Below are 25,779 nucleotides of genomic sequence, written 5' to 3' on the forward strand. Positions count from 1 at the left end.
ATTACATCAAGAATTCATAAGGGAAGGTGCAATTCTCATGACATTCCTGACATAAAGTGGATAATACTTCAGGGTAGAATAGACCAATAGCTTGATTGCATTTGATCTTCGAAATACAACTGCTTTGACCCAATCCTAGAAATCGATGAGGTATTGGAGTTTGTTTCTCCTAGTCATTCTGAACTAGAATGGCTTGACGGACCACAAGAGCGATAGGCACCGATGAACAAATGCTCACATACTCTTGACTATCAATTGATAGATGAAGGTTGGAATATAACTGAAGGGGTAAACTCAAAGGAACATATAACTTTCTGAGTTGTGGATGCATAGATTAGTATGTCGATCGAGTTCAACGTATTTCTTCCGAATAACCCATGCAGAAAGGTAGAACTGGCATAATCACAATTATGAATGGAGAACTCCTCAGGAGTACTCTAATGGTGATCTTTTGGTTCAAAGAACTTCTGCCTTAATGGTTGATGGTATTTGGAAGAAGGAAATACCACGGACCACGAGGACTATCGGAAAGGTAACTAATATCCTAAAAGAACTAGCAAATACTATCAACATGAGGTAAGTAGAGTGAATCTTGGGTCAAAAACCCAGGAGTAGAATACCTACTACTAAATGGAATCACGGGATGCTTTCGAGAATGGTGGCCAGAATCATCACACCGGGAACACAAAACATGGCTAGATTACTAGGTGACTCCGTGAAACACCTAGGGTCATAATAATAGCTCCAACATATATGCCGAGGCAATAGAGTACCTCAACTCACCGATTAGTGTGGTTAAATTGGCCCAAAGAAACATTGGGAACTGAAAGAAGGGATTTGCAGATGTATCAGACTGTTTAGAGACCTGGGATGACTCGGATAGCATAACGGCTGTAAATGCTCAAAATGATTTGAGACATCCTGCAAAAATGGTGGCATAACCACTCTACATCACAATATCAAGGTTCTAAAGCTAGCTATGAATATATGGAAGTAGTAGGAACTGAACTGAGGCTTGAACTCAACAATCCTAGGCAACTACGTTTTATTAACACATCATCCTGAGAGATAGAAGAGAAACCTAGTTCTTAACCCCGTAGAAAAGATAAGATGACTCGGACCAGAAGGTCATGAGGATGAGTAAAAAGAGCCTTATGTTCCCATCCACAATCAATTCCCTTATATAACTAAAGCATTTCTAGACACGACTTCGACCAGCTTGGCTTGGTAATCCTACAGGCAGTCAGGCTCTGATACCAAAGCTGTCAGGACCCCGATTCTAAGTCACACCGATCTAGCCTGTAACACCTCATATCACTTTGCGGCCTCATGCACGGTACTCCCACGGGTGTCGCCTTACCATGGCCCGGGACCGTTTGCGCCTTTTGGCTCACGTATATGATACTGTCGCTAGCATCCATATGACAGAAAACCCAGGCCGACATGACTAGTTGTGAACCCAAAGTGGCACTAACTTACGGGGACAGGCATACATGAATCAACATCGAGCATGTCGGTCAGCAGCGTGCGAATCCGGGCTATAGCACTAGGCTAACAGGACTCCGGTGAACTGGGCTGTAGCAGGCTAGGCAGGACTCCGGATGTCACCGCGTGACATTTCCCCGAAGGGCCAGACACAAGAACGAAGTGAATCACATGCCGGCCAGTCAAGTGTTCCGGAGCAGTAATGCTGGGCTAGCAGGACTCCGGTGAACCGGGCTGTAGCGGACTACTATGGCTCATGGAAGCACAAGACTACATTTCCCCATAAGAGAGGCTACCAAGGATAAACAACTAGGTTGTCGAATCCCACACATACCAAGCATTTCAATCATACACACACTATACTCAGTATGTGCAATACAACATGGAATCACAACAAGACTCTATGACTTAGAGTATTTATACATTAGGCTCCGAAGAGCCAGATAAAACAAACATGGGTCTCATGACCCAACATTCAGAGAATACAAGTCAAAGCACATGCGGAAGCTTAACATGTTTGAGTACAGACTTCTACAAATGAAAAAGGCTGAGAAGCCTGACTATCTACCAGATCCTGCCAAGGGCACAAGATCGTAGCTGAGGTATCAAGCCAAATGTCAAAGTCCACACGGAACTACTAGCGAGACTGAAGTCTCTCTGCAAAAACATAAATTAAGCAAACGTGAGTACAAATGTACCCAGCAAGACTTACATCAGAACTAGCTACATATGCATCAGTATCAAGAAAGGGGTGGTGGAGTTTAACTGCAGCAAGCCAGCTTTGACCCGGTGCCTATCCTGAACTACGACTACAAGTAACTCTTTTGAGGTGGCGCGCACGAGTCCACATATTCACCATATCAATACACCACTATGGATTCGCTCATGTCTCCCTACGAGAACGCCATCCATAGCACTCACGCTTATCTTGCGCATTTTAGAGTATCCACTTTCACTTGTCTATGAACTATGCAAGGGGTCCAAGTTTCCATATCCGAGGAATCCGGCTATTCGAATAGATAATGATAACCTTGCAGGGGTGTACTTCTTCACACACGCTCTCGCCACTTACCACCATGTACACGTCATGTATCTCGGCAACCTTCAAGCGGAAGCCTGGTGAGCGAGTCGGCCATGACCTGACTAACCACACAAGTCTCTCGTCCAGGTTTATCGCCTATTTGGGTTCCATCCGCAAGGAGATCCGGCCAGGGTGTCGCTCACGGCCCCAAACGATGTGTACAGGGTTCCCAAGCCCACCATCCGGGTGCCACTTGGTACACCGGGCCACTGTGCCTAGTCTGTCCCAAGCCCACCTGTACCGGGTGCCACTTGGTAGACTACTAACACTACCTACAAACACCAGAAACTAGTTGCAACTCCTGGACAGAGATCGAGTTGATTAATAAGTCAAGAGGAGCCGAGTTACCGGAACCCAATGTGTGGCAGTAACTGTTCATGGATCACAAACACAGAACTCAGTTCCTAAGAACGGCTGCAATGAGACAACCCACCATGTACTCCTACATGGCCTCTCACCGCTACCTTTACCAAATCGTGTTCACACACTTAGCTCTCAACGGTAGGACATGTTCACCACATTCCAATTCATCCCCGATGAATCATACCTGACTCAACTCTAAGCAGTAGTAGGCATGACAAACAAGCATGAATGAGTAGGCACATCAGGGCTCAAACAACTCCTACTCATGCTAGTGGGTTTCATCTTTTTACTGTGGCAATGACAGGTCATGCAGAGGAAAAGGGGTTCAACTACCGCGGCATGTAATAGTTGAATTGTTGTTGTCCTAATGCAGTAAAAGATAGGAAGAGCGAGAGAGTGGGATTGTATCGGAATGAACAAGGGGCTTTTGCTTGCCTGGCACTTCTGAAGATATTATAACTCTTCATCGGTGTCATCGAACTCATCGTCGGGATACGCCTACTGAGACGGGACAAGCACCGGCAATAGAGAAGAACACAATCAATGCATATGCGACAATATGATGCATGATCATGACATGGCAATATGCTGTGATTTGAGCTAATGCATCTAGTTATGATTTAAATGAAGTTGGTTTGAATACATGATTCAAATTCCAACTCCATATATGATTATTTAAATGCCCTTTATTTGTTTTGTCCAAAACAGAGGAAAAACATTGTTCAAACATGCCTGAAAATGATACAGATGGATTCCTTGAATTTTCCTGATAAATTTTCATATATAAATTATTTCATTCTGACCTACGGTTGAATTTCTATGATTTTTAGAAGTTTTGGATATTTTCTGAAATAAATAAATCATTTAAGATTTATTTAAATTTCCGAAAAGGATTACTGTGTCAGCCTGACGTCATCATGATGTCAGCAGGTCAACGGGGCACGGTCCAGGTCAAACCTGACCAGTGGGACCCACTGGTCACTGACCCAGTGACATTTAGTGTCACATACAAGTGGGTCCAGTCAACGGCCACGTAAGCGAGGTCAACGCCGACGCATGGGGCCACTGTGTTTAGATTAATCTTAATATATTTTTGTTAGCTGGTTAGTTAGGCAGCGGGGCCCGCATGTCAGTGAGAGTGTGGGTTAATTAGCAGGGTCATTAACTGCTAATGATGGTGCCACGTCGACGGCTAAACGCCGGTGCTAAGCACTGCACGACGGCGTCGCCCGTCCGGCCAACTCCGGCGACGAGAGGTCGCACGGCCAGGCGCGTTGGAACGCCCGCAGCTGGGCGCATCCACTGGTGGTGGTGGCTGGACCTGGGGTGATCTGTGGCGGCGCCGGCGATGACAACAGCGGCGGCCGGAGTTCGGGATAGCACGAGCGCGGGGCTGAAGTGCTCAGGCGAGCCAACAGAGTGGCTAGGCATCCTCCTGGAGGTGCCAGGAGCATATCAGTACCCCTGGAGCGAGCAGGAGAAGCTTGGGAGCATGGGCTCGCCGGTCATGGCGGACGGCGGCCTCGGGTGATCTTGGGGCTGTGCCTAGAGGGCGAAAATGACGCGGGGAAGAGAGGGGGAAAGTGGCGGAGCTCACAAGGAAGTCGATGAGCGGATTAGTGGGCTCGGGGGCAACCGGAGCGAGGCGAATCGACGAACGGCGTCCGGCGGGTACCGAGGTTGAAGATGACCAGATGGCGGTGATGCAGGCCTCCGGCAAAGTGTGGCTCGGTGGGGAGGGCGAGGGCGTCGCGGCGGAGGTCTTGGACAGCACGGGGAGGCAAGGGGAGAACGGTGGACGCAGTGGTAGTGAACGGCGGCGACGGCGTGTTCAGGCGTGCGTGAGAGAGCGAGACAGAGGAGGGGAACGAGGGCGAGGAAGAGAGTGTGGGGTTCCAGGGGGTTGCGTGGCGCTCGGGGCCGACTCCAGCTGCGGCAAGCAGGCAGGAGGTGGCCGAGCGTGTGGCCGCGCGTGTCGGGTGCGTGCCCCTGTCCTCCTGGCGTGAGGAAGGGGATGACTGGCAGGGGCAAGTGGACTGGGCCGGCTTGCTGGGCCGCAGGTGAGCGCCAGGTAAGCTTTCCCTCTTTGTCTTATTTCTATTTTTGTTCTGTTTTTCTATTTATGCAAATTTGTTTAAATTAGGTTTTCAAACCAAATCACTTTTAAAAATTCTAAAAATAGTTATGGGTACTAAGTGAATTACTCCAGAGGCCCCCAACTAATTCCAAAATTTTTGGAGCATTTAAAAATATTTATAGTATTTAAATGCACCAATTCTAATACAATATGAGTTAATTCAAAAATCCAGAATGGCCTAGAAATATGTGCATCATTTTTGGAAGAGGTTCTAGACCAATTCAAAAATGATGGGCATTTATGAAGGGCATTTTGGGTTCATTGAAAATATTTTTATTTTGATCCTAGTTGCATTTCATTTGGTGCTAGGGTTTGGACATCCCCATTTCAGGTTTAAGAAAATTTAAACATGATGCAACAACCAAGACTAGACCACAACAAGGCTGAAGCTAGGGTTGTGACACGTACGTTTGGTGCTAGGATCGGTTGGATTGTGAAGACGTTCGACTACATCAACTGCGTTACTAAACACTTCCGCTTTAGGTCTACGAGCGTATGTGGACACACTCTCAAGTCTCATTGCTATGCATCTCCTAGATAGATCTTGTGTGGTCGTAGGAATTTTTATGAAATACTGCGTTCCCCAACATCAATTTCATAAGAGCATCAACTTTTTCACTTAAAGTACTAATTTCTTGAACCAAATTAACTTTTTTTTACTAGTTGGTGCTCTTTCAGTATGCCATTGTGAATAATTTGCCATAATGTTATCAAGAAATTTAGTAGCTTCACCCAAAGTAATTTCCATAAAAGTACCACCCGCGACGAAATCTAAAAGATTTCTAGAAACATAGTTCAATCCCGCTTAAATTTTCTGTATGATCATCCAAAGATTTAAACCATGAGTAGGACAATTTCTGAGCATCAACTTCATTCTTTACCAAGATTGTGCAACATGTTCATGCTCATGTTGCTTAAAATCATGATTTGCGTTCTAAGGGAAATATTTTTCGTGGGCAGAAAATACTTAGTAATAAAAGCATCTTTGCACTTATCCCAAGAACCGATACTATTGCGAGGCAAAGAGGAAAACCAAATTTTTTGCACGATCTCGCAAAGAAAACGGAATTAATTTCAACTTCACAAATCATTGTCCACATATTTTTTTCTTTTGCATATCACATAGTTCTACGAATGCGTTAAGATGCGATGCGGCATCCTCATTAGGAGTACCGGAATATTGATCTTTCATGACAAGATTCAACAAAGCGACATTAATATCAGAAGACTCCGCATTAGTGGCGGGAGGAGAAATCGGAGTGTTAATAAAATCATTATTGTTGGTATTGTAAAAATCACACAACTTGGTGTTTTCTTGAGTCATCATGACTACGCAAAGAAAATTTCACACAAAAATATATCTAACGAGAAAAGGGCGAACGAAAAAGAGGGCGAATAAAACGGCAAATTTTTGTGAAGTGGGGGAGAGAAAATGAGAGGCAAATGGAAAATAATGTAAATTGCAAGGAGATGAGATTTGTGATTAGGAACCTAATAGATGTTGATGATGTCTCCCCGGCAACGGCGCCATAAATTCCTTTTGATGTCGCTTGAACTAGTCGGTATTTCCCCAAAGAGGAAGGGATGATGCAGCACATCTATGGTAGGTATTTCCCTCAGTTATGAAACCAAGGTATCAATCTAGTAGGAGAACCAACCAACACTATGTAAATGGTACCTGCACACAAAGAACAAATACTTGCAACCTGAGGCTTATAAGGGGTTGTCAATCCCTTTTTCGGGTAACGGCGCCAGAAATTGTGAAGTTGACGGGATAAAATTTGTGATAGATTGGACAAATAGATCTTAAATAAACGCGAAATAAAATGAATAGAAAAAAGTATGGCGAGGTATTTTTCGGTTTTTGGAAATATAAATCTGAAAACAAAAGTAAATAAAAATAGATCTCAAAGTAAATATGATAAAGAATAGACCCGGGGGCCGTAGATTTCACTAGTGGCTTCTCTCGAGAAAATGGCATATGGTGGGTAAACAAATTATTTTTGGGCAATTGATAGAAAATCAAATAGTTATGATGATATCCAAGGCAATGATCAATATATAGGCATCACGAACGAGATTGGTAGACCGACTCCTGCCTGCATCTACTACTATTACTCCACACATCAACCGCTATCCAGCATGCATCTAGTGTATTGAGTTCATGGAGAAATGGAGTAATGCAATAATAACGATGACATGATGTAGGCCAGATCTATTCATGTAGGAATAGCCCCCATCTTGTTATCCTTAATAGCAACGATACATGCGTGTCTCGCTGCACCTTCTGTCACTAGGAAAGAACGCCGCACAATCGAACCCATCACAAAGAACCACTTCCCATGGCAAGAAAAATTGATCTAGTTGGCCTACCTAAACCAAAGATTCAATGAAGAAATACGAGGCTATAAGTAAGCATGCATATAAGAGATCAAAAGAAGACTCAAATAATATTCATGGATGTAGATGTGATCGTAAACTCAAAGTTCGTCGGATCCCAATAAACACACCGCTAAAAGTGTTACATCAAATAGATCTCCAAGAGACCATTGTATTGGGAAACAAAAATAGAGAAGAAGCCATCTAGCTACCTCCTACAGACCCGTAGGTCTACAGTGAACTACGCACGCATCACCGGAGAAACGCCAATGAGGATGATGAACCCCTCCGTGATGGTGTCTAGATTGGATTTCGTGGTTCTGGAACTTGCGGCGACAGGAATATTTGGGTGTTTATAGGGTGAAGAGGCGATGCGGGAGGCCACTAAGGTGGGCGCAACCCACCAGGGCGCGCCTGGCCCCCCAGGCACGCCCAGGTGTGTTGTGGCCCCCTCGGGGCACCCCTCTGGTACTTCTTTGGCCCATGTTGTTTCTTCTGGTCCATAAAATTTCTCCAAAAAGTTTCGCTGCGTTTGGACTTCGTTTGATACTGATATTCTGCGAAGTAAAAAACAAGCAAAAAACAGCAATTGGCACTGGGCACTATGTCAATAGGTTAGTCCCAAAAAATGATATAAAGTTGCTATAAAATGATTGTAAAACATCCAAGAATGATAATATAACAACATGGAACAAGAAAAAATTATAGATACATTGGAGACGTATCATGCACCAGTTCCCAAAGCAATCCCCAACGGACCAAGACGATAGGCTCGCCAGGACGGAGGTCATCACCGAGCTCACCGGTGCATCACGGTAGGAGGCTTTTGCTGGTGAAGACCGCCTTTAGTCAGGATAAGCTTCAACCTTGTCCCCCTTCTAATTGTCCTTTGTGGCAACCCTTCCCACCATGTGTTTTCGGGGAAGAGGACCAAGGCTAGCATAAGAGAGGGTAGGCTGCCACTATAGAGAGGGATTTGGCCCCCATCGACTCATCGTGTGAGTTGAGCTATACGCTTGTACTCCATCTCCCCAAGCAATTCCAACCTAGAAGGAGTAGGGTTTTACACCGCAAGGTGGCCCGAACCTAGGTAACTTGTCATGTACATTATTCTTCTTCCTGAGCTCGAGCACGTCGGTGCGTCATCATGAAGTAATGGGTCTTGAGGCTGAGTAGAGCGGTAGGAACGAGCGCACTGTAGAGTTTGAACCTTCCTGGGTCCTCGGAGCCCCGATTCTGACATTTGGCGTGGCAGGTAGGGGTGCGTCGTTGTTCTTCCGCTTCACTCTGATCTTCGCTCCACCAACTCCATGGCTGACGCCTGCCATGTTCGCAACCAAGCACTAGGCAGCTCGCGTCGCCCAGATGGAACCCGCGGGCCGCGGTGAACGTCACCACTCCTCCTCAGGTGTGACCAATGCCGCCAGCTACCCCGCTGCCCACGAGCAGTAGGACTCCTCCTTGCACCGTTCCATGCAGCCCACGGCCAAACGCCATGGCCTCCTTCTCCCCCGACTGCCACGGGCTGCCGAATGCGCAGGCTACGCTACTCATGACGCGTGAGCTTCTCCGCTACTGCCCGGCCAACACCTTGCTTGGTCGCATCAGCGAGGTCATCAACGCCGCCGGGGAAGCCCTGGCGCCCTCCCACTCACTCCGTACTCCACCTTCTCGACCTAGCAACATGGCGCATGGCACGCCTCCGCCTCCTCCCCTGTGCAGTGACAATGTCGAACCCTGGCATGACGCGCGGCCGCATGACCCGCCGCGTAGAGCGCCCGTGCTGGCCCAGGATGAGGCCAACTACCGGATCATTAATCACATGCCACCCGATGCGCGCGTGCTCCTCGAGCAGCAGCACCAGTGCCAAGACCGGATTGTCCAAGAGGTCACCGTGGCAGGGCACCAGAGCCGCGCCGCCCTCGCACGCAACACTTCCTCGAGCACCGTCGGCTACCGGTCCTTCACTCATGAGGCGCGCTGGGTGGTTTGGCCCGTCATGTTCAGACCAGAGCTGCCGCCGCGCTATGATGGCATCCCCGACCCCACAGAGTTCCTCTAGCTCTACATGCTGAGCATCGAGGTGGCAAACGGCGACGACAAGGTCATGGCGAATTGGTTCCCCATGGACCTCAAGGATGGCACACGCTCCTGGCTCATGAACCTTCGCGAGGAGTCGATCTCTTCATGGAGCGAGCTTTGTGAGCAGTTCATCGCCAACTTCAAGGGCACGCACGATCGCGCCCTCACCATCAACGACCTAGGACGTGTGAAGCAGCACCCTAGTGAGACCCTCCACAAGTACATTTAGCGCTACAGCGAGGTGCGCAACAAGAACCCACGTGCCTCAGGAGAAGCCATTATCTTGGCATTCTCCAATGGCACCACAGACGTCAGGATGAGCGAGAAGCTCGCCATCAACGACGATCTGAGCTCGGCGCTAGAACTATTCAACAATGCCGATAAGTGCGACAAGGATGAAGAGGGCCGCCTTTTCTTCCACAACGACCCTAACGCCCTGCTCGACAACAATAAGGCCAAGGCCATGGAAGTGAAGCGCAAGTTCTCTGCCGTGTTGGCGGTGTAGCCTGAACAAAAGCACGCCCGTGACCGTGATGGGCCCATCAAGGATGGCCATCTTCTCTGGGTCTACCACAATGTGCGCACTCACAACACTGACAACTGCTAGGAGCTCAAGGCACTCTGGTGAGCGCTTGGGCCATCGCCTGGATCGCAACGCCTGTGGCACCGGCCGCGGGGGCGACCGTGGCGGCGACCAGTGGGACAACCACAATGGCAATCCCTGCCGGGGCAGGTGCGACCAGCCTCATGAGGGCGCCTGGCGTGATCATCCTAGTGAGGGCGCTTGGCGTGACCAGCCCCGCAATAGGCAGCCTAAGGAGAATGCTGCCATTCCACCGCTACCACCGTCGCCCAGAAGGAATGACACCAACTAGCACGATGAAGGAGTTGGCGGCTACCAGTAGCCTCGCACGATAGCCTGCATCCTCGGTGGAGCTCATGCCCCCGCGTCCAACTGCCTCTTCAAGCAGTTCTCTCGCGAGGTGAATGTCGCCCTCCCGATGCTTGAGGCCATGCAGCCCCTCAAGTGGTCATAGTACATGATCACCTTTGATTCCAAGGACCACCTTAGACGCTCGGCCACCACCGGTGCGATCCCCATGCTATGCACTCCCACCATCAGCAACGTCACTATCACCAAGACCCTCATTGATGGAGGCGCGTGCCTCAACGTGATATCCATCGCAACTTTTGAGAGGCTCCAAGCGCCCTACGACCAGTTGATACCGACCAGGCCCTTCTACAGGGTGATGGACGGGTCCACCATTCCCCGGGGACAAGTGTGCCTCCCTATCAGCTTCGGCACCCACAAGAACTACCACAGTAAGCTCATCGACTTTGACATGGCCCACATCGGCCTCCGGTACAACGCCATCTTGGGATACCCCGCACTCGACAAGTTCATGGCAGCAACCCACCACGACTACAATGTTCTAAAGATGCCTGGCTGCAGCGGCGTCATCACGATGGCCTGTGGCGAGAAATACGTTGTTTTCTCCCTCTAGCACACCTACCGGGCTGCTACTACTAAAAACTCTGATGGCGAGGGCGTCGTCGTGCCTCCCGAGGCCATCCCTACAAAAAAGAAGCTGCTGCTCCCCAAGGACCGCCCTGAAGCGAAGAAGCAGTCGGCTAGTGGTGACACCCAGGGCCTCGGCCCTGTTGCTGGGGCTTGCCTTCCTCCCACATAGGAAGGCGCGCCCAATGCCTCCCTTCAGCTGGGCTCGGGGGCTTTCAACTGGAAAGCATTCGGCCTGACCAATGTGTCAAGGGAGGTGCTCGGGCACCACTTGGAGGGATGCTTCCACGCGCGCCCTCGCAAGCAAGGAGCACGTTGTCAGGTGCCAGGGGCAAAAGAGTTCATCACTCAGGAGATTCACAGGCTGCAGGAAGCTCGGGCCACGCGCGGCGAGCGTCGCGTCGCATGTTCCATCAATTCAGCTGTCGCCCCTAGGGAGGGTAGTAAGAGGCGCGTCTATGTCGACATCGCAAGCCTCAATAAGGCCAGCTCCTAGGACCACTTTTGGCCATCGTGCGTTGGCCTAAGCAGGGGCCTCGCACCAACTACACCTGCATGCCCTTCGGACTAGAAAATGCCAATGCCACCTTCCAAAGGATGGCGTGTCTCGTGATGGCGCCTCGTGAGACATCAGCCCCTGGCGAGCCCCCAAGGCCTCAAGAGCCAGCCGACCCCTGAGAGGTGAGCCTGTGTGACATTATTTGCCAAGATGCCCGACGCTCCTACAACAGCATGATTGCAGGTGACTTTTTGGTTAGTTCAAATTGAGGGCGCCCTTCGGGCTACATCATCCTCAAGCTGGTCAGGGTCCGTCCCTGCAGCCGCCTCGCTTTTGGTCGTGTAGTGAATCTGGTTATCCTTTAATGAATTATCTTGCTTAACCATATGTTTTGTGCCTCATTGATAACCCACAAGTATAGGGGATCGTTTGTAGCCATTTTTGATAAATAAGAGTGTTGAACCCAACGAGGAGCTAAAGGTAGAACAAATATTCCCTCAAGTTCTATCGACCAGTGATACAACTCTACACACACTAAATGTTTGCTTTACCTAGAATAAGAATAAAACTAGAAGTACTTTGCAAGAATAAAACTATGAATAATTTGCAAGATAATAAAAGTTAGTTGTTTAGTACAAAGCTTTTGTCACACAAGAAAGTTATTTGTCCCTAGGCTATCGATAACTAGACCGGTAATCATTATTGCATTTTTATATGAGGGAGAGGCATGAGCTAACATACTTTCTTTACTAGGATCACATGCACTTATGATTGAAACTCTAGCAAGCGTCTTCAACTAGTATCAAGTCCTCTTTACTCCCATACTCAACAACCCACTTACTCAGGTATGTGTTTCAGTCACTCACGCCATCCACCATAAGCAAATCATGAATGTATTGCAACACCCTACAACAGGATCCCTCATGTTTGCATGACATGGAGGGCACCATAGGACAACACCAAAATAAAATATACAACTCAAACCAATCATGATAATCAATTAACCCATAGGACAAAACGGATCTACTCAAACATCACAGGATAACTACATACCATTGGATAATAATATATAGTGTTGAGCACCATGTTTAAGTAGAGAATTACAACGAGAATAGAGAGGTTACACCACTGCATAGAGGGGGAGAGAGTTGGTGTTGACGGCGGCGAAGTTGTTGGTGTAGATCCCCATCACGATGATTGCCCTGGCGGCGTTCCGGCGCCACCAGGAGAGAGGGGGAGGCAGCCCCCTCCTTCTTCTTCTTCCTCGTCCTCCCCCTAGATGGAAGGAGAGTTCCCCCTCTGGTCCATGCCCTCCATGGCGGTAGAGGGGCGAGAGCCCGTCTGAGATTGGATCTCTCTCTCTATTCTCTTCTGTTTTCCGTTCCTGTTTTTCAGCCTTTCACCATTTCTTAAATATCCGGAGATACATAACTCCGATTGCACTGAAATTATAACACAATTTTTTTCCTGATATAAGCTTCCTTGCAGTTGAAGAAGAGCCCCAACCGACTTCCGGGGTGCCCACTAGGCACCACCGCGCACCGGGGGGTGGGGGTAGGCCGCTCCCTTGTGGTTAGTGGAGGCCGGGGGCCTCCGTTTGTGTTGATTCCACCTCCCAATAATCACATATATTCCAAAATAATTCCTCCTACGTTTTATTGTGTTTGGACTTTGGTTGATATGGATATTCTGCGAAACAAAAAAATGCAACAAATAGGAACTGGCACTAGGCACTCGATCAATATGTTAGTCCAATAAATCGTATAAATTGTTGCCAAAAGTATGTGAAAGTTGTATAATATTGGTATGGAACAATAAAAAATAGATACGACGGAGACGTATCACTCACCACCGTTGAGCCCGCCACTCCCTCGCGACTTTTCTCCTGTCAGTCCCATGAGCGGGGCTAGGCACGACGCCTGTACTTGGGTCCGTCCCTGCAGCGCCGATAAATCCAAGCAATCAAACTCTGTCTAGCGGGCCAGACCTGTGCACGTCAACTCACCGAGATCCTTGGTGCCTCATCTCCTCATGGAACAACCACGAGTCAGTCGGTGAGCGTGCGTCGCCCTAGTGCCTCGAAGTTTTGTGAGTGTGTAGAAACCAAGCTCTAGGGGGCCCGAACGGCTACCCAAAGAACCTCGCACAGCGAGGACTGCAAGCATCATGCCATGATCTACCGAACGTCGCTCCATGCATAAGCTAAGTCGAACTACCTCACAAGGAACCACTTTCGTCTCTAGAGTCCCCTTCTCTCGTCACCTATGCGGAGGCTGTTCTCCTTTTCCACACGAGCTGCTTGCGCATCAAGGGGGGACCTTGAGCATCATGCCTCAAGAACCCTCACTAGCTTCCGGAGCCCCCACCTCCTGGCCTTATCCCAAGCATCACGACCTGACATACTGGCGGCGACTGAAGATCACTGAAGGGCTGGGTCCCAGCGACATAGAGGACCTTGTCAAGCAGAGGAAAATGGGTAGACCATCGTGAGTAGATCTCGGGGGGGGGGCATATGTCTCAAACCACAAAGGCATTAGCTAAGACGCAAACGGCATCAATTTTTAACGCACCCCTTGCGGGGGTTACATTGACTTATCACACATAGAAGACGGGATAAAGAAGAAAGCTTCAGGGACACGCGTCTTCACGCGGTGTGAATTTATCGCAAGCCGCGGCTGCCTCGTGTTGCGCCCAAAAGGCTAAGTTAATCGCCTGATATGTCTCCAATGTATCTATAATTTTTCATTGTTCCATGTTGTTATATTATCATTCTTGGATGTTTTACAATCATTTTATAGCAAGTTTATATCATTTTTTGGGACTAACCTATTGACATAGTGCCTAGTGCCAGTTGTTGTTTTTTGCTTATTTCTTACTTCACAGAAAATCAGTACCAAACGGAGTCCAAACGCAGCGAAACTTTTTGGTGATTTTTTCTGGACCAGAAGACACACGTTGAGCCAAGAAAGTACCAGAGGGGGACTCCGAGGGGAGCACAACCCACCTGGGCGGGCCCTGGTGGGTTGTTCCCACCTCGTCCGCCTCCCGCACTGCCTCTTTGCTCTATAAATACCCCAATATTCCAAAAACCCTAGGGGAGTCGATGAAACACAATCCCAGCTGCCGCAAGTTCCAGAAACCACATATCCAATCTAGACACTATCATGGAGGGGTTCATCATCCTCATTGGTGCCTCTCCGATGATGCGTGAGTAGTTCATTGTAGACCTACAGGTTCGTAGTTAGTAGCTAGATGGCTTCCTCTCTCTCTCTCTCTTTTGATTCTCAATACAATGGTCTCTTGGAGATCTATTTGATAGAACTCTTTTTGCGGTGTGTTTATTGGGATCCGATCAACTTTGAGTTTATGAGCAGATCTATTTTATCCATGAAAGTTATTTGAGTTTTGATCTCTTATATGCATGATTGCTTATAGCCTCATATTTCTTGTTCGAATCTTTGGTTTAGTTAGGCCGACTAGATCGACTTTTCTTGCCAATGGTAGAGGTGCTTTGTGATGGGTTCGATCTAACGGTGCTCAATCCCAGTGACAGAAGGGGAATTGACACGTATGTATCGTTGCTATTAAGGATAACAAGATCGGGTCTATTCCTACATTAATAGATCTTGTCTACATCATGTATTTGTTCTTATTGCATTACTCCGTTTCTCCATGAACTTAATACACTAGATGCATGCTGGATAGCGGTCGATGTGTGGAGTAATAGTAATAGATGCAGGCAGGAGTCGGTCTACTAATCTTGGACGTGATGCCTATGTACTAATCATTGCCTGGATTTCATCACCATTATTTGAAGTTTTATCAATTGCCCAACAGTAATTTGTTTACCCGCCGTATGCTATTTTTCTCGAGAGAAGCCACTAGTGAAATCTACGGCCCCGGGTCTCTTCTTTATCATATTTTCCATCAAGGTCTATTTTTATTTTTTTTTATTTTCAGATCTATTAATCCAAAAACACAAAAATATCTTGCAGGAATTTTTCTTTCTTTATTTTATCTGGTGTTCCCGCGAGATCTATTTATCCAATCTACTACAATTTTATCTATCCTTTTACCCGGGAGGGATTGACAACTCCTTTTTTACGTCGGGTTGCAAGTATTTCTTCTTTGTGTGGAGGTACCATTTACGTAGTGTTGCGTGGTTCTCCTACTGGATCGATAACCTTGGTCTCATCATGTAGCGACCAGACCTCAAACGGTCTGATCTCTGTGCTTCATTGTCATCCCTGGATCAGTAATGCTAACACGCATAGTACTTGAAGGATTTATAACAGAGTAGCAATCACACACTTAGTACATCGAATGTCTCAAAAGAGAACTTATTACAATAAATATGGCCTAAGGCCATCTAGTAGCGATAACAGCGGAAGGCTTGGAAGATAAGTGAGTCCATCAACTCCAACGGCATCACTGAGTATAGAACCACGACCTAAAAGCACCTTACTCGTCGTCTGAAAAGTCTGCAACATGAATGTTGCAGCCCGAAAACGGGTCAGCACATGGAATACGCTGGCAGAGTAACACATAGAGAGTAATGAAAGAAATAGGCTATACTACATGCATATTTGGCTGGTGGAAAGCTCTATGGTTACAGTTTTGTGTAAAGCCAATTTTTCCCTACTGCAAAGGAATAAATTTTATTTAACTATCATGGTAGTTGTTAAAAATTGAGTGTGTAGACACCCTCTCAATCCCAATTAAGCATCCTCTTTAAAACCCAACAATATTAATTAGAGTAACATGATGAGATTCACATGATAATCCAAGTACTAGATACTCAAGTTATCCATAACCGGGGACACGGCTAACCATGATTAGTTTATACACTCTGTAGAGGTTTGCGCACTTTGCCCCACAAGACTCGATCTCCTCCGTTGGGATTCTCGCACTACATGGTGTTTGAGAAACGGATGACCGAGACATAGTCTTTTAGAAGCGCTAGCACCTTACGAACGGGTAGACCGTTACACCTACTTTCCCCTACATCTGCTAGTCTACCACTGTAAGAGTTCGCACAACTTAGTCAACTATGCTAGAGCCCATAGTAGCTTGTGGCTGCACACGGAAGTTTCTAGTATGAATAATCCCATGATCCCTTTGAGCCTGGGTGGCGGTCCATAAAGAAAAACAGGCAATCGCTAGAATACCCAGGTGCCTCGATCCACCCAGATGTGTGTTTAAGTTGCCACCTTAAATAAACCATTAATTTATCAATATCACATCTGTCATGGATACACTCACCCAATCCACGTCTACTAGCATAGCATGGCAATATAAGTAAACGTAGAAGTGACTCCCAAAGGTTTGATAATAAAACAAGTAATAGGTACTACCTCATCTACTTCCCAAAACCCACAATTTAATTAGATCCTAATCATGCAATGTTTGAGGATTCATCTAATGCAATAAAATTGGGTAGTAAAAAAGTATGATCAAAGTGTTACTTGCCTTGCTGATGATCCGTGAATCCTAGAGACTTGAAATAGCAAGCGGCGCACTCCGGGTACTCTATCGCAAACAAAAAAGCATACAATAAGTACTCAACTAATGCACAGGTAAAACTCAAACAAGAGAACTAACCAGAAAATTCAACTTAAGAACTCTGGTTTTCAAAAAGAATCGAATCGAACGAAGCAAGGAAAGTCAAACGGCGAAAGAAACAAACTTCGTTTACTATTCTGGATCTAGGTCAAATTTTACAGATGCAAAAACTTGTTTGAGTTGGTTAAACAGAAAGAGGGTTTCGAGACGAAACTCCAGGCGCTTGAATCGCCTGATTCCGATAAACGAGCGAAAAGTTATACTAGAATGAAAATCGGATCAGAAGTCGCGATCAAAAATAATCGCGGATAAATCCGAGAAAAAGAAAAACGATGAACAGATTAACGAACAAACGTTCGTTTTTTGTAACTAAACGGTGAACGCGTTCGTTAAAACGAACGAACGAGCAAACGCTCGCTAAATAAACTAAACCGAAAATAAATCGATATAAATAAAAAACGGATCTAAAAAACCGAACGAAAAACCGAACGGAAAACCGAACGGTTTTCTCGGAGAAAACCGCCAGTGGGGCGGGGTCAACCTCGGCGGGCGGTGGGGTTCGGCGGCGGCTCTGGCGTGCGGCGGCGGCGGGGCTGCGGGGTCGGCGACGGCGGCTAGCGGCGTGGGGCGGCGGTGGCGCGGCGCGGCGGCAGGGCGGCGGCGGCGCTAGGGCGGCGGGGTCGGGGCACTAGGGTTTGGGCGTCTCCGGGCTGGGCTCCCTGGCTTAGAAAGCCCGGCCGGCCGAAGTCCTGGCCGAACACGGCCCAAAGTCGGTTTGTGTTTTTTTAAATAAATACGTGCAGAAAAACAAATAAAAGAAATACTAAACAGAGTTCAAAAATCCCTAAATAAATTTTCCCCGACTTCTAAAATCAAGCCGAACGGGATGAACATTTATTTGGGGCCTAAATGCAATTTTGAAAAACGCGCATTTTTCCTAAATTCAAATAAAATAGCAAATAACTCCAAAATAAAATCTTATTTGATTTTATTATAAAATCCTCAATATTTCTTTATTTTGGGAAAGTTATTTTATTCCCTTTCTCATATTTTTGTAATAGAAATAATTGAAGATAAAATAAATAAAATCAACTGATCCTATTTTCAAAATCTGAGAAAACTCAAATATGAAAATAACAAAATCCTCAACTCTCTCCGAGGGTCCTTGAGTTGCGTAGAATTTCTAGGATCAAACAAAAAGCAAATAAAATATGATATAGAGCACCAACAAAGGGGAACTATGATCATACTTGAGTATTGGGTGTAGCTAATATGCGAGTGTGTTTCATGAATTGATCAATGATTGAGCATAATGGGCTAGGGATAACTTGCTTTAGTGTTGATATTTTGTAAGACATGGTTGCTTGTTGATATACTTGAGTATTGAAATCTTCATGTCAAAACTAGACTATTGCTTTGAATCATATAAAAGTCCCAATGTCCATGCTACAAAAGAAAAGAATATGTGATGAACATGATAGGCATCATTCCACATCAAAAAATTTATTTTTATCATTTACCTACTCGAGGACGAGCAGGAATTAAGCTTGGGGATGCTGATACGTCTCCAACGTATCTATAATTTTTGATTGTTCCATGCTATTATATTACCATTCTTGGATGTTTTACAATAATCTTATAGAAACTTCATATCATTTTTTGGAACAAACCTATTGACATAGTGCATAGTGCCAGTTGCTATTTTTTGCTTGTTTTTTACTTCACAGAAAACCAATACCAAACAGAGTCCAAACGGAGCGAAACTTTTTGGTGATTTTTTCTAGACCAGAAGACACACGTTCGGCCAAGGCAGTACCAGAGGGGGTTCTGTGGGGAGCACAACCCACCTGGGCGCGTCTGGGGGCCCAGGCGTGCCCTGGTGGGTTGTGCCCACCTTGTCCGCCCCCCGCACCACCTCTTTGCTCTATAAATACCCCAATATTCGAAAAACCCTAGGGGAGTCGAAGAAACACAATTCCAGCCGCCGCAAGTTCCAAAAACCACAGATCCAATCTAGACACCATCATGGATGGGTTATTATCCTCATTGGTGCCTCTTCGATGATGCGTGAGTAGTTCATTGTAGACCTATGGGTCCATAGTTAGTAGCTAGATGGCTTCTTGTCTCTCTTTTGGTTTTCAATACAATTGTCTCTTGGAGATCTATTTGATGTAACTCTTTTTGTGGTGTGTTTGTTGGGATCCGATGAACTTTGAGTTCAAGATGGGATCTATTTTATCTATGAAATTTATTTGAGTTTTGATTCTTATATGCATGTTGCTTATAGCATCGTGTTCGAATCTTAGGTTTAGTTAGGCAGACTAGATCTATTTTTCTTGCCATGGGAAGAGGTGCTTTGTGGTGGGTTCGATCTTATGGTGCTCAATCCCAGTGTCAAAATGGGAAATGACACGTATGTATCGTTGTTATTAAGGATAACAAGATGTGGTCTATTCCTACATGCAGTGTTCAAGAAATCGTTAACTGATAGTTGCTCGGTCGGCTTAGGAGTAGCGATTAATCGGTGAATCAGCCTATTAACTGGATTAATTATCGACCATTAATCGGTAGATTGTTAGGAATTTCTTAATATATATCTAGATTTTATTAATGTACTATACCATACTATCATGGTCCCACCTATGTAGTATACCAAAATATGCTGCCATACACATATCGAATCATAGAGGGGAGGTAAATTATTAATCCCAGCTATTAAGGAGCAAGATGGGGCTAGAAGGGGTTACGGGCCAAAAATTTGGACTTTGTTTGCCCACCTGTTAATGGGCGTTCGGGGATTAATCGGCATGACAACCGATTAATCGGTCTAACTGGCCAATTAACTGGCCTGATAAGTTAACGCGATGAACAGGTGCTATTCGATTCGGCCATGCTTTGAGTAGCGATTAACTAGCCTGTTAACTGATTAATCGGGTGAATTCCTGAATAGTGCCTACATGAATAGATCTTGTCTACATAATGTCATCGTTCTTATTGCATTACTCTGTTTCTCCGTAAAATTAATACACTAGATGCATGCTGGATAGCAGTTAATGTGTGGAGTAATAGTACTAGATGCAGGCAAGTGTAGGTCTACTAATCTTGGACGTGATGCCTATGTAATGATCATTGCCTGTATTCGTCATAATTATTTGAAGTTTTATCAATTGCTCAACAGTAATTTCTTTACCCATTGTATGTTATTTTTCTCGAGAGAAGCCACTAGTGAAATCTACGGCCCCCGGGTCTCTTCTTTATCATATTTGTCTTTGAGATCTATTTTTATTTGCTTTTATTTTTAGATCTATTAATCCAAAAACACAAAAATACCTTACTGCAATTTTTCTTTATTTATTTTATCTCGCATTCCCGTGAGATCTATTTATCCAATCTACTACAATTTTATCCATCCTTTTACCCGGGAGGGATTGACAACCCCTCTTTTACGTCGGGTTGCAAGTTTTTGTTCTTTGTGTGCAGGTACCATTTACATAGTGTTGCGTGGTTCTCCTACTGGTTCGATAACCTTGGTCTCATCACTGAGGGAAATACCTACCGTAGTTGTGCTGCATCATCCCTTCCTCTTTGGGGAAATACCAACGTAGTTCAAGCCGCATCACCGCCCCACGTGGCTTGGTGGTCTTTGATATCGTTCTTTATTTTTGTGACCTCATCCATGGCGGAAGCCTCTTCTCTCGCATTATCCGCTTGGGGCGTCAAGGGTGTTGAGTAACGTGATTGTATTGGATACATAGGATAGACTAGGAAATATTCTGGCTTGTTTTGTACTCCAAGTAGATCATGTACTCCTATATATATGCCCACGAGGCTCAAGCAATACATCAATGATTCCACCAATCCTCTCTCTCCCTCCTAACATGGTATCAGCCTAACTGATCCAAACCCTAGCCGCCGCCCGACGTTTCTGCTCCGCTCACCGCCCCCGGGACGGTCGGCCTCCATGACCGCTGTCGGGGGCCGCGCGGCCCGTACCTAGGGTTCGTTCGCCGGTCGTGTTGACCGGCTTCCCTAGAGAGTCTTTTTCCGGATCCTTTAATTCGGGTTTTCTCTCTCGCCAGTTGTTTGATCGGCATTATTTTACTCTTTGGTTTTCTGATCTAAGATCGGCTTACGTCGCCCGCCGCCGTTTATCATCTACGTCGCGCCTCTACTCCGACCTGGCATCGGCTACACTAGTGTCTTCTCCGACTCGACTGCTTTGCGCGCTACGCGGTGTCCTGGAGCGGCCTCCATCTGTGCGTCCATCCAAACGTCACTCTCCACGCCGGCCGTCATCGCCGTCATCCGGGACTCCTGCAACCATGACTCCATCTGTGGTGCGTCCCGTGCGCTAGTGCACCACGATGGTCCTTGCCTTTGCATGGATTGGACAACTGCACATGCGAGTATTGCATGCATGTTGCTTGTGTTGTGTGGCCACTTCTATGCTAGGCATTGACTGTGTGCAAGCACCTACAGTCTCCGCTGCCCGCTACTTCGATCCCGTCACCGAGCAGCTACCTCAACCTCGTGCATGATCAGACTGATCACCCGCCAGCCATCGTGAACCGTCTCATCAACGTCGTGCGACCGACCTGGCCTGTCGGTTGCGCGCGCCTTCACAGGCCCCGTGAAGACCGTCCCGAGTTCAGCGCGCACCTTCAGGCCGTAGTGCCGCCGCCCCGTGGTTCTTCTCCCAGCTGCACCGACCCGCATCACCGTTGTGTTGCCCCTTCGGGCCGTAGTGCCGCGGCCCGTGGTCCACCGCTGCCCCGAGGTCGTCCGCTCCAGGCCATCCTCGTGGCTGCACTGACCCTTGCGCCACCGCTGCGTCTCCCTGTTGGGCCGTAGTGAGCGTGGCACGCGGTCCACGCCGCCGTTCGGAGGTCGTCCCCGCGGTTGCACCAGTCCGCGCTCCGCCGCTGCGCCACCCCTTCGGGCTGTAGTGCCGTGGCCCGCGGTCCCTGCCGCCACCCCGAGGTCTTCCGCCATCGCCCCAACCTGCCAGCCGCCGTTGCGCCGCCCCTTTGGGTCGTAGCGTCGTGGCCCGCGGTCCACTTTGCCGTCACCACGCGTCGAACTCCCGTGGTATGCGCCGCACTGCCTCTCCCTAGGCACGGGAACGCCACCGTCCGCATCGGTCTTCGTCATGGTGCCAGGATTCTTCGGCTACTTCGAGCACTGCCGCCGCGCTCCTAACCTAGCCACCACTGCAGCCGTCGGGCCGCCGCTGCCACTCTTCTTTGGCCGCCGCCGCTACCCCCGTAGTCGTTGCCGCCGCCCGTCCACCTCCTTCGTCTTAATCTAGCACCAGCCCGTCACCAGCGTCATCGTCATCTACCCCGACCACTTCGTCTACTCCAACAACCGCGGGCTACATCGGCCTCGCGCCAATTGGCGCCACAACCGACGGCGAGTCCATCTCTGCTGGCTTCTCCGACTTCCTCAACATGGCGTATAGCTCATGCAAGTCCCAGTCTACGCATGCCCGGTGCTGGCAACACCAAAGCGTGCCTTCGTCCATGATGTGTCCCCGAGCCCGGCAAATCTGGTGTGACGCTTCGTCAAGTTCATCTTCGTCCGTCTACGCATGCCCAGTGCTGGCGCCGCCGACGCGTGCCTTCGTCTACGATGTGTCCCAGGGTTTGACAGACCCGGCGCGATGCCTCACTAGTAGAAAAAGGGTCAAACGTGAAGCACATTAGTGCCGGTTTGAATTTGAGCCGGCACTAATGTGTACATTAGTGCCGGTTCCCACGGCTAGCCGGGCCGCTCTCATTAGTACTGGTTCGTGGCGAACCTTTAGCACCGGTTCGTGCCACGAACCGGTACTAAAGTGAGTGGTGGCAGGATGTTGTCAGTCCGGGGCCCCTCCAGCACCTTTAGTACCGGGTCGTATCACGAACCGGTACTAAAGGTCGTCCTACATAGACCCTTCGTCCACCCGAGCTCGCTCTGTTCTTCCCCTTTCCCCTCTCCTCTCTGTTCTTTTCCCTCTTCCTCTCAAGCTCAGCACACATTTTTCCCAAGATTTGAAGGCCCCCATCCATTCAAATGATCACAAAGGTTAGCAACTCTTTCCTTTCATCTCTCATTGCTAGATTAGCTCGTGCAATGCTTTATATAGTGATTGATTTTTGAGTTTAGTAATTTGGGAGGAATTATATATATGTGCTAGTATTTGATTTATATGCAATTTGAGGTCAAAAATAACACGTAGTTTTGCATATGTAGGTGTGGTTTACTTAGTACCTTCTAAATCTCCGTCGTAACCACCGTCGATCGCTCGCAACGTCCCGTCGCCGGCACCACCTTGTGGTGAGCCTCTTGTTCATGAAGTTTTATATAAAAAATGATGTTTGTGTGATTTGGATATATAGTTACTCGTATAATTATCTTACCCATACGTTGTTTGTTATGCATAGTGCCATGGTTTTGATATCCGTCCCCATCGGCCCTCGTCCGGGTTATGATTCGGATGTGGTATATTCTCTTATAAAACTATTCATTGCATTTAATGTTTATGACAAATTATGCCCATCAAGTTGACGTAGATATTTGTATGTAGGAGGTAGTTGAACCCGAAATTCCAGCCGACCCTATTGTCGAGAGGTTAAATTTAGTTGAAAGAGAAAACGAGGATTTGAAGGAAAAATTGAAAAGAATTGAGGGGGAGAATATGGAATTGGAGTTGCATGTTGCCGATGTCATCGATGATCACAAGATTAAGATGGAGAAAATGCGCTTGAAGATTAGAAAGATTAGAAAATATGCCATTCATAGTGAGGCTTGGTATCATTATGCTGTTGGATCAATTGTTACCTTAGTTGCGATCTTGATCGCATTTGTTGTTGCATTTAAATTCTTTAGCTAGAGAGTTATTTGTTTGTTGCATTGAAGTGTTGTATGCTCTTTATGTATGAACTTTATGTATTAATTTGATGTTTTCGGTGCTTTGTATTGAAGATGAGCCGGCAATGGATGTACGATGACCGATGCTCTCCCGAGTTCATTAATGGCGTGCGTACTTTTCTGCCTGCGGCTGAGGCAAACAAGCGAGCGGATGGTTTTACGCATTGTCCATGTGCTGGCTGTAAGAATGGTCACAATTAATCTACGTCAAGAACCATTCACGTCCACCTATTTGAGTCCGGTTTCATGCCCCACTGTAATGTTTGGACCAAGCATGGAGAAAGAGGGGTTATGATGGAAGACAATGAAGAAGAAGAGGACGACGACAGCTGTCCTGGCCATGGGTTCCCTGAGTACGATGATACAACAATGAGGGAAGAAGCTGAGACGGTAATGCAGGAAGAAGCTGAGCCGGCAATGCGGGAAGAAGCTGAAGAAGAGGCATCGGATGAGCCCGTTGATGATCTAGGTCGGGCCATTGCCGATGCAAAGAGAAACTGCGCAAGTGATTTGGAGAAGAAGAAGTTGCAGCGCATGTTAGAGGATCACAAAAAATTGTTGTATCCGAATTGCGTAGGTGACAAGAAAAAACTGGGCACCACACTGGAATTGCTGCAATGGAAGGCAGAGAATGGTGTATCTGAAAGGGGATTTGGAAAGTTGCTGGTAATGATAAAGGATATGCTTCCAAAGGACAACGAATTGCCCGAGAGTACGTACCAAGCAAAGAAGGCTGTCTGCCCTCTAGGGTTAGAGGTGCAGTAGATACATGCATGCCCTAATGATTGCATCCTCTACCGCAGTGAGTACGAGGATTTGAACGCTTGCCCGGTATGCGGTGCATTGCGCTATAAGATCAGCCGCGATGACCCTGGTGATGTCAAGGGCGAGCGCCCTAGGAAGAAGATTCCTGCCAAGGTGATGTGGTATGCTCCTATAATAGCACGGTTGAAACGTTTGTTCCAAAACAAAGAGCATGCCAAGGCGATGCGATGGCACAAAGAAGACCGTAAGAAAGACGGAAAGTTGAGAGTACCCGCTGACAGGTCGCAGTGGAGAAAAATCGAAAGAAAGTACAGGAAGGAGTTTGCAGATGACGCAAGGAATGTATGGTTTGGTCTAAGCGCAGATGGCATTAATCCTTTTGGGGAGCAGAGAAGCAACCATAGCACCTGGCATGTGACTCTATGTTTGTATAACCTTCCTCCTTGGTTGTGCATGAAGCGGGAGTTCATTATGATGCCAGTGCTCATCCAAGGCCCTAAGCAACCCGGCAACGACATTGATGTGTACCTAAGGCCATTAGTTGAAGAACTCTTACAACTGTGGAATGGAACAGGTGTATGTGCGTGGGATGAGCACATGGGGGAAGAATTTGACCTAAAGGCGTTGCTGTTCATGACCATCAATAATTGGCCCGCTCTCAGTAACCTTTCAGGACAGACAAACAAGGGATACCGCGCATGCACGCACAGTTTGGACGATACCGACAGTATATATTTGGCTAATTGTAAGAAGAATGTGTACCTGGGACATCGTCGATTTCTTCCGAGCAGGCATCCCATAAGAAAGAAAGGCAAGCATTTCAAAGGTGAGGTGGATCACCGGACGAAGCCTCGCCACCGTACTGGTGCTAATGTACATGATATGGTCAAGGATTTGAAGGTGGTCTTTGGAAAGGGTCCTGGTGGACAACCTGTTCTGAATGACGCTCAGGGACACGCACCCATGTGGAAGAAGAAATCTATATTTTGGGACCT

The 25,779-nt window shown here is 47.2% G+C and overlaps 1 protein-coding gene across 1 annotated transcript; it reads left to right on the forward strand.

The window, feature by feature from the left end:
* The first annotated feature begins 10,567 nt into the window (after positions 1 to 10,567).
* LOC147970770 (uncharacterized) lies at positions 10,568 to 11,032 on the forward strand. Its single transcript, XM_087523619.1, has one exon. It carries the CDS (start codon positions 10,568 to 10,570, stop codon positions 11,030 to 11,032), a length of 465 nt encoding a protein of 154 aa, XP_087379745.1.
* Positions 11,033 to 25,779: the final 14,747 nt, after the last annotated feature.

The sequence above is a fragment of the Triticum urartu genome, chromosome 5A (assembly GCF_056163025.1).
Source record: "Triticum urartu cultivar PI428250 chromosome 5A, HENAU_Tu73, whole genome shotgun sequence".
NCBI lineage: Eukaryota > Viridiplantae > Streptophyta > Magnoliopsida > Poales > Poaceae > Triticum > Triticum urartu.

Excerpts from the sequence above, each read along its gene's own strand:
- LOC147970770 (XM_087523619.1), top strand. The coding sequence starts at position 10,568 with ATGATCACCTTTGATTCCAAGGACCACCTTAGACGCTCGGCCACCACC.